This window comes from Lactuca saligna, chromosome 8 (assembly GCF_052625555.1).
Source record: "Lactuca saligna cultivar CGN05327 chromosome 8, ASM5262555v1, whole genome shotgun sequence".
Lineage (NCBI taxonomy): Eukaryota > Viridiplantae > Streptophyta > Magnoliopsida > Asterales > Asteraceae > Lactuca > Lactuca saligna.
Window position 1 is genome coordinate 89,242,190 of NC_136424.1, and position 10,801 is coordinate 89,252,990.

A 10,801-nucleotide genomic window follows, 5' to 3' on the forward strand; every position below is an offset into this window, starting at 1 on the left:
GGTATTAGGAGAATTGGGAATGATGCTGACTACTATGAGTTTATTGAAACGGGTTATAGTGATGAAGTTGGTCTAACAATGAATGTGTATATAGACCACGAAAATGAACCTGTACTTGATTGGACTGATATGGAAGTAGTAGAAGATGATGAAGGGCATTATTCTGAGCCAGATGTGGATGATGATAAAGAGTCACAACTTTCTGATGATATTCCATATGAGCATGAAGCAGATGGTTACATTCCTTCTCTTGACAAAACTGTTGGTGATGAATTCTTACACCGGGTGTCGGGTACTTCTAAGGATAAAAATGATGAGCTTGAAACTGATGAGGTTAAAACCAACAATGGGGATGACAAACCAGTGTACCCTGTCCATAATGAGAACCAGAAATGGGACAAAATGGTGCCAATTCTAGGTATGAGATTCTCTAACCCTATGGAATTGAAAATTTGTTTGACTAACTATGCAGTGAAGAATGGGTACAATCTTTATTATGAGAAAAATGATAGTCAGAGGTTATTAGTGAGATGTTGTAAAGATAGCAAGAACCCCTCTTGTCCTTTTAGATTGTGGGTTTCCTGGATGAGTAGTGAAAGGTCTTTCCAGATTAAGTCCTTAGTTGATGACCATAACTGTTCAAGAGTCTTCAAACTTGGTTCCATTGTAACATATAAATGGATTGGAAAACATTTTAAAAATCAACTTTTGAAGAACCCCAAAATGAGCATAAGGAAAATGAAAGCCAAAGTGAGTACAAAGTTTAACTTGATTGTTAATGTGACTCAATGTAGAAATGCTAGGAGATATGCTTTGGATGAGATAGAGGGTAGCTTGATAGAACATTATGGTAAAGTATGGAGTTATGGTGAATAAATAATGAGGACAAATCCTGGTTCAACAGTAAAGATAGATGTGGATGTCATGCCTGATTCCACCACTTACTTTTCTAAAATGTATGTTTGTTTTAAGGGTGTGAAGGATGGTTGGATTGCAGCATGTAGGAGGGTAATAGGGGTAGATGGTTGTTTTTTAAAGGGTATATGTAGAGGCCAACTGTTAGCAGCTATGGGTAGGGATGCAAACAACCACATCTTCCCTATTGCATGGGTTGTGGTGGCAGTAGAAAATAAGGAAACATGGAAGTGGTTTCTTGACCTCCTACTATATGATATTGAAATGGGAATTGGTCATGGATTTGATGGGTTTTTGGTCATAAGAACATCCTATGTGCTCATACAAACCCTAATGCTCGGATCTAGGTTTCTCTATTGTACATGCAAGTTATCCAATATTATAAACCCTAATTCTAGCATTCAAGCAATCATATTATCATGAGAATAGGTTTAATATCATACCTTGATTGTTATGTAGCAATAACAATCCCAAATCTCCTTGTATTGACTTTAGAAAGCTTAGAGTCACAAATGTCACTCCTCTAATGGTTCACAAACACCATAAGCAAGAGGATGAAGATGAGAGAGGATGGAGGCTGCCCAAAAACATGTGAAACCCTAGAACAAGCTTAGCCACGTTTTTGGGTCATAAGGGTTCTATATATAGTGAGGCTATTAGGGTTATCTAACAAGGAAACCCTAATTTAGATGCTTAAGCCCTAAGCAACCCATAGACTCCTTTAATTAAGGCCTTAGACGATTTACTTATGGGCTTCCCCATAGAATTCGTCCACTCCTCAATCCATAGCCCAAATTGCAATTATCTTATAATTACAATTCCAGTCCCTTAAGTTTAATTAATCTCTTTTAGTCACAAAACTAATTACTAATTAATTCTTGACTAATGTTAATTAAATAATATGATTTCTCTTTTAATATATTATTCTCATAATATATTAATAAATCATATTTAATCATTTCTCTCCATAATTCATCCTATCAAGTTGCTTTGGTGAAGGCAACCCAAAAGGACCATGCACCATCGGGTCAAGTACATACCAAAATAGTTATGGACTTAGACACTAATCCAACAGTCTCCCACTTGGATAAGTCTAATAATTATTCTGCGTGTGACTTCAGATCCTGATCTGCAATCGTAGCTTTCCAAAGCCGCTGTCAACTCTGATCCTATCAGATACGCGTGTCCTTTAGATAATGGATCATAAATTCCTCCATTCTAGATATCTTAAGACATGATTTCTAATCATTCTCTTTGTACTATTTCTCGATCTTCAATTTATGACGACTGACTAATTGAACAAATCAAATTAGCCGTAGCCCGACCGAGCATTTACGTTTGTCATCACTAAATCATCGAGGGGCCCAAAGATATCGCTTTTATCCTACTTTAGATAAAAGGAACGAATAAACTTTGATACAATGCTTGCTTGTACTCACTCACCGAATCACACACAATAATATGTTTTATGACACCAAGTTACTGGTGCGTTTACATATTATCAATGTGCAACTGATTTGCAAGATACAACTCACACATCTCGGTTTCAAGAATATAAGATGTTATCGTCACCAATCACTTGTGATACAATTCATGGAGTGATCCAAGTGAGCGTGGGTTTAATCCAATGCTCAAATTCATATTCATAAGCACTCATGAACGTTGCAACAAACATTTGCTTATGTCTAATGCTCTTTAGACAATCCACACACCAATTCACGACAGTCTTCATTCATATCTACTTCCAACATATGAACGACTGTGGCCTGTTCGAATAATTTTACTGTTCTTAACCAATTAAATTATTTAGGAAGTCAAAACATGCAAAGTGAAACACAAGAATAATACTAATCCCATATGGCCTCAATCTTTGAGTATAAATAAAACTCCTTGTATTTATCACCATATCAATTACTCATTATTTGTCGTTTCGGGTAATCAACTTCTTACTTGAATTATTACACTTGTCCCATGCTCCTAGCATGTACACAATGTTTACCTATAGTTCTTACTTTGTGAAATAGATCAAATTGAACACATTTCCAATCATTCTCATTTCACAACTCCTAATCCATTTTATAAATGTGAGAATATCAATTCTTGTCACTTATAGAATATGCTAGATTCTAACATTTTATGCAACGATCCTTTTGCATAAAAGATTCTAATATAGACATAGATTTCAATATTCAATTCCCAATATGGACACGCTTCCATATTTTCCATATGACAACTCACTCTTAATAGAATCTTATCTATTCGTAATAATATCAATATGGTCCATCCAATATGGAAACATTTCCATATTTTCCAAATGACAACTTATTAATAGAATCTTTTCTATTCATAATAATGTCGATATGGTCCATTCAATACCATGCTTCCAACTACTCATAAGCAACCAATCCTCGTCGAACTTTGGATTGTCCTTTGATAGTTGTTTAATTATTTTAGTCAAAACCGATTCTAGTCCTTTTTCCCTCTAAATGCGCTAGACATTTGGAAAATTTTAGAATGGTCAAATATTAAAGCATTTGCAATCGATCATATACCCGAAGCGTATGGGACACGATGCATAATGTTTTATTTGATATGTTCTCAAAATTCGAATTGTGAAGAGGAATGCCGTAATCATAATCGAAATTTTAAGAACACACTATGTACCTTTGACTAAATTTATTAACATTTCTCAACCTAAGCCTTTAGATTTGAAACGAAGCATAATATTCTCTCCCTTAATTATAGCAAAACAACTTTACAATCCTTACGACTTTGCAACATATAACTCTTGTTTTCTATAATTAATATTGCCAACTTGCAATACGTGCCTTAATAATCATACAATCATAACATTTATTCTCCTACTATCATGATGATTATTATAAAACATAACACTTATGCTCCCACTAGCTTTGACATGTATTCAGAAACAGCTTAACTTTTAGAAAAACAATGCCTATTGAATTTCTTAAGTCCATGTTTCTAATACTTAATGCTTTGATAATCTTTTATCAAGGCCTCTTAAACTTATACACCTTTGCCTTAGATAGCTTATATGTGTGTCTAAACAATTAAGACTAATTACCAAACCTCACAATTCAAATCATGGAAAGGGATACCGTAACCATAATCAAATTCGAGAATGCAATTTTACAATCACTATCTTCTTAAAATCTTTCTTAGTGAAAGCATTTCCTCACAATCATTTTCATGAGGGAAGAAATCTTATGACACTTAGATTTAAATGGTGTATGTGTTCCTATCCATGTGAATTTGTTAAAACCAAAGTTTACGACAAATTCAAACTCATATGGAGCGAACTTTCTTAATCTTGCTTTCTTGCCTTATGGTAGCACAACTGCCCACCACGTCTTCCAAGTAGTTAAGCAGCTCACCTTTTCCTATCAATGTAGCTTTCATTGATCTAGGTGCCTTGCCTTTTATGCGTTCAAAATGAGAACTCATAGAACTTACATGCATAATTCATAGAACTCACATGCATAATTAACTCAATTGGAAACAACACATAAACAAAATAATGTCAACACGATAAGTTGTAAACCTCAACTCGTGCGCTAGTGATGATCAATAAGGTTTATTTGATTTGTTCTAGAAACCTTTCAAGACCATTAAGACTCCCATTGACTCCTTGACATATAAGATTCTCTTGTCAATAACCATTTCTTGACAAAACAAATATTCAAGAGTTAGTGTAGCTTTTATCAAAACACTTCATAAATTGGTCCTAGTTGGCCTTTGTCTTATCCAAGACATCACAACTTTCCACATTTTATGAATGTTATAAACCTTCTTAATACTTTTCACTCATTGTTACAATCTTAACATTAAGACTTGTTGTTGGAACGAAGTATGATTGACCTTTTGATTTAACCATTTCTTTAATTCTTGATTTCTCTTCTTAGACATACAATTGTGCTAAGACTCACTTAGAGTATCAATTAAGATATGGTTCTTAATCATTAAGACCTATCATAAAGCATAAAAGGTACTCTCCCTTCTTCTTAGGATGGAGAAACTTTTATCTTTCTGCCTACTTGATTCTTCTTATTCGTGCTGCTATTGATTTAAACTTTTTTCAATCAATTCATAATTACACTTAATCTTATAAGTATAATCATATTTACTAAACCTTTAGTAAATCATGACGAATATCTTTGTTATTCTTGTGGTAGACTTTGATCAACACACAACTTTGTGTGCTCGATCTCTTAGTCCTTTCACTTGACACTTTGTCAACGAATTAGTCTAATTTCCAAACATGAAATTTCTCATTCATCATGCAACCAAGTTGCGTGATTCCAAATTTCTGTCCGATTGAAATTTGGGCGATGAGAAACTCTCCCTATTTGGTAAATTCTTGACATTTCCATAAATAACATAAACAAGAATCATATCCATTCGTTGTAGAAATATGAAAACATCAATTTTTCATAACGATTTCATTGCAAGGAAGTAAACAAATAAATAAATAAGTCAAACCAAAATTTATTTTATTTATAAAAGCAGCGGAAAACATTTGTCCTTACAATGCAAAATCCAGTGAAAACTATGTATTTCAAAAAGAAAATTTCTAACAACTCTATCATAACTATCTAAGCTCAAAATCTAATCTTCAAGTCCATGCGATCAAGATCCATTTCTTGTGATTAGATTCATATTGCTTTTTCACCAAGCTTCCTTTCTTTTCACCGATCCTACAAAAACATTCAAATGCAATCTTATCACATTATGTATTTTGAATCAATGAATAGGAACTTATCGAAGTTAGATAGTGGATTTTACCTGAAGTGCAGTCATACTCTTTGACTCTCCCACCTTTGGAATTTTTAGGCTCTTGGGGCAGACTTCTATCCAACGCCCTTTCTCTTGGCAGCAAACGCAAGTCGCTTCTCTTAGAACGTCCTCGGAAGCATGTTCGGTTGACTTTCCCAACAAATACGCTCCATTGCTTCGCCAAATCATTTCTAATTCAGCAGCAATGAGCATGTAAGTTAGGTCAGTGAGGTTGTCGTCATGATCCATCATATAAGACTTTCTTTTGAACTCATTATATGATTCAGGAAGTGACTGCAAAACCCAATTTACAGCTAACTCATTTGGGAATGACACACCCAACATTATCAACCTATCAATGTGTGATTTCATTCCTAGAACGTGGGCACACACGGGTTTACCATCTTCATGTTTCATTTCCAATAGGGCTTTAGTGATGTTGAACCTTTCAATTCTTCGATCTTGTGGGTTAGGGAGAACAATTGGAAGAGGTGGAGGAAGTGAAGCATGATTTCTTGTTCCTCGATCGAATCTTGGAATACCATCTTCATGTGGAATGCTTGTTCCATGGGATTTGGGAAGACCATAGTTGTCGAACTTTGACATCTACAAAACAGGAGAAAACTAATTCAAGTTAGTTGATTGATTGAGTCCTTAGTAAATCACCCAAATGAGATACTAAGGCTAGGACCCAACACAATACGCTACAACCTAGAAAAGGGATGACGTAATCTAGTTGCAAAATATTTGAAGGTAAGTGAATGACGATTCACTAATTTCCACCATGAAAAACAAAAAAGAAATTTAAGTTTTAAATCTATGAAAACTCCTAGATCCTTTGAGATTCATTGAACATTTCAATGGCATGCTTAAATCTCGATACGCCCCTCTAGTTTGTGACTGGGATGCCGAGGATCACAAAGCGGGTGTGAATAACCATGCAAACTTACATGGTGCCCTCACATGTTACAGTCACCTATTTGATGTTCTGGTAAACCACACACGCTCCACCGAACTATGACAAACATTGAGTCACCCTTTACTACCTTTGCTTAGAACCATTTAGTGTGCCGGTAAACCACACACGCTCCACTAACGTCTTCGCAAGCGCACAAAGTGTAATTTCATGGAATTGCATCAATTCACTTTGCCTAAGTAACTAAGATTGGGAATTTGTAAAAAAAACATTTAGTTACTTTTGTATTTCATTATACTTATAATGGAAGGTTTCGTCCTATCCTACCCGTTCGGCTAACGACCCTCCACTAGTCAAGAGTGCGGTGGGTAAGAGTGGATACCCATTCAATCGCCATATTATAGGCAATTTCCTTAAACACCCCTTATAGACCAGCTTCGTGAATGAGGCCTACTAACGGTAAGACTGACTTTTACTCATACATATATATATAATGTTAGACTTTTAATGTTATATATAGTATAGGGTGTATTTTACACTTTTAAAATACTAGGTGGTCAAATTTAACAATTATACTTTTAATTCAATTAAATTGTAAACCTAAACTTTTATGGATTTATTAAACCTCTTTTTTAATTATACACCTTAATTAACTAATAAAACCATAAGGATGTGATTTGAACTTTTCAAAACAATACTAGGGTTTTAGAATTTAACATTCCTAATTAAACCTTTAATCAACTTTTAAATTCCAAAACTTGAGGGCAAGTTTTGAAACATTTCAAAACATTAGGGTTTAGAATTTAAACATACATCAAACTTAAACTTTTAATCAAAATTTAAATTCCAAAACTTGAGGGCAAGTTTTGAAACCTTTCTCAAAACATAAGGGTTCCAACCATTTAAATTTCAAAACAACAAAACTTTTGGGTTCAAATTTAAACTATAAAATCTAAAGGGGAAAATATGAAACTTTTCATAACAAGGATCAAGTAACAAATAATCTAAATTAACATTTAATCACATAATTATCCATATTTGATATATTTAATGATTTCTTGCAAAACAATTTACCAATTTAATCAAAATAATTAATCAATTATCACAAAAGGAAACAAATATTTTATTAATTGATAAATATCTTCAATTAGATCAAGAATATACTCATATATATCATAAAATCGGATTTATATTGATCTAATATGATAAAGGCAAGTATCTCAAAGATAAACAGCAAGAAATCCCGAAAATAGCTCCATCTGACGCTCGAACTCGCCGAGTAGGGGGCAACTCGCCGAGTCCACAGTGGGACTCGCCGAGTCCATCATGCAGAACCACAAAAATCAAACTTTTTCAACATACAAGGCATCAATACAATAGAAACCAATCTAGGCTCTGATACCACTGATGGGTTTTTGGTCATAAGAACATCCTATGTGATCATACAAACCCTAATGCTCGGATATTAGGTTTCTCTATTGTATATGCAAGTTATCCAATATTATAAACCCTAATTCTAGCATTCAAGAAATCATACTATCATGAGAATAGGTTTAAGATCATACCTTGATTGTTATGTAGCAATAACAATCCCAAATCTCCTTGTATTGACTTTAGAAAGCTTAGAGTCACAAATGTCACTCCTCTAATGGTTCACAAACACCATAAGGAAGAGGATGAAGAGGAGAGAGGATGGAGGCTGCCCAAAAACATGTGAAACCCTAGAACAAAGCTTACCCACGTTTTTGGGTCATAAGGGTTCTATATATATTGAGGCTATTAGGGTTATCTAACAAGGAAACCCTAATTTGGATGCTTAAGCCCTAAGCAACCCATTGACTCCTTTAATTAAGGCCTTGGACGATTTCCTTATGGGCTTCCCCATAGAATTTGTCCACTCCTTAATTTGAAACAATCCATAGCCCAAATTGCAATTATCTTATAATTACAATTCCAGTCCCTTAAGTTTAATTAATCTCTTTTAGTCACAAAACTAATTACTAATTAATTCTTGACTAATATTAATTAAACAATATGATTTCTCTTTTAATATATTATTCTCATAATATATTAATAAATCATATTTAATCATTTCTCTCCATAATTCATCCTATCAAGTTGCTTTGGTGAAGGCAACCCAAAAGGACCATGCACCATCGGGTCAAGTACATACCAAAATAGTTATGGACTTAGACACTAATCCAACAGGATTGACCCTCATATCAGACCAACACAAGATATATTTTCTTTTATGTTTTGTTTGAGTTCAATGTTTTTTGTTATGTCATCCATTTCTCGTTTCTTTTAGGGATTGGTAAAGGCTGTCAAAGAAAGAGTTCCAGCAGCAGAGCATAGACAATGTGCTAGGCACATCTATGCTAACTTCAAGAAAAGATTCAAAGGTGAACAATATAGGAAGTTGTTTTGGGCAGCTGCTGCAAGTACTAATCAACCTAAATTTGAGGCAGAAATGAATTCCATAAAAACAATTGATCCTTTTGCTTATGAACACCTCATGGAAAGGGACCCTAAAAGTTGGTGCAGGGCATTCTTTAAAGTGGACAGGGCTTGTGATGCTTATGAGAATGGCATATTAGAAAGTTTCAACTCTGTTATTGATCTTGCTAGGAAGAGACCACTCCTCACCATGTTGGAAGAGATTCAGATTTATGCAATGGAGAGGATGTATAGAATGCTGCTAGAGGGACAAAGTTGGTGTAATTTAAAAATATTCCCATCTATAAGATTAAAGATATCAAAGTTAAAGAAACAGCAAAGGTATGATATAACTTGTAATTTATATGTATTAATATGTCATCTAGTAGATTAATAGAATTTGTTATTTTTGTGGACAGATTTTGGGAGTTATACCTTCTGGGGTACAAAAAGATGAGGTTAGGATTGGAAATGAGGGATATGCTGTGGACCTTAACAACAACACATGTGGATGTAGATCTTGGCAAGTATCAGGTATCCCATGTGTGCATGCAGTGGCAGCCATTTAATACCTTAACAGGAATGCAGAGGATTATGTTGCACCATGGTTCCATACAACCATGTTCTTGACTTGTTACAACCATACCATTAATCCACTTAATGGTAGTTCCATGTGGCCTGAAGCTCCCTACATGAAGCTATTGCCTCCTCAAAAAAGAAGGTTACTAGGAAGGCCAACCCTTAAAAGGAAAAAGGATCAATCTGAGATGGAAAGCAAGAGGAAAAGAAGGCATACTATCTCAAAAGCAGGTTCAGTTAATAAATGCACTATTTGTAGAGAAAGGGGCCATAATAGATCAACATGTCCTACTAGACCAGCAGATGTAGCATCCACTTCAAGGCCAAAAAACAAGAAACCTAAAAAATGTAAAAAGAGAAAGGTATGCTATTAAAACAATATAATTTAAATGGAACATCCAACTCATTAACTACATATTTGTATAGCAGGTAAAGTGGAACCGGTTCAAGTGGATCCAGTTCAAGCAGATCCAGTGGATCCAGTTCAAGTACCAACTCCACATGTTGAACCAGTTCAAGCAGATCCAGTGGATCCAGTTCAAGTACCAGCTCTAAATGTTGAACCAATTCAAGCAGATCCAGTGGATGCAGTTCAAGTACCACATGTTGAACCAGTTGATGATCCATCTCCACATGCTGAACCAGTTTAAGTAGATGATCCACATCCAAATGTTGATGTCCCTGCTCAACCAGTTGCAACTAGGAAGAGGATACAAAAATACTCATAAATAATTACCAAGATAGGGTTGAGGAGGAAGGTTTTGAAGAAAGAAGGAAGCACTGGACACAACCCAATGGTGTTGGAATATTTTTATGTTTTTTTTTTGGAAAGACAAACTTTTAGTCTTGTAATTATGTAATTGGGAAAACTTTAAGAATCATGGCACATGGCACATCTTTTGACATATTAGGACAACTATGGGCACTACTTTTGTAATAGTGCACATGCTGATGGAATATTACACCTTTATCTTTTATCTATATGCTTTGGTGTACGGTTATTTGCATATAGATTGTTTAATCTTATATTATCTATCATAAATCAAGTGGATTTAGTATTAATACATTAAGCAATGTTTGATGTTATTGTTGTTGTTAATCTGGACCATTTTACCCTTGGATCACATCAACACATTAACAATTGATTACTACCAAATTTAA

At 34.5% G+C, this 10,801-nt stretch overlaps 1 protein-coding gene across 1 annotated transcript; it reads left to right on the forward strand.

Moving 5' to 3' along the window:
* The first annotated feature begins 879 nt into the window (after window positions 1–879).
* LOC145009873 (uncharacterized) lies at window positions 880–10,290 on the forward strand. The gene is made up of 5 exons (XM_078968503.1): window positions 880–1,212; window positions 8,934–9,403; window positions 9,481–9,588; window positions 9,642–9,988; window positions 10,070–10,290. Exons 1-5 carry the CDS (start codon window positions 880–882, stop codon window positions 10,288–10,290), a joined length of 1,479 nt encoding a protein of 492 aa, XP_078824629.1.
* Window positions 10,291–10,801: the final 511 nt, after the last annotated feature.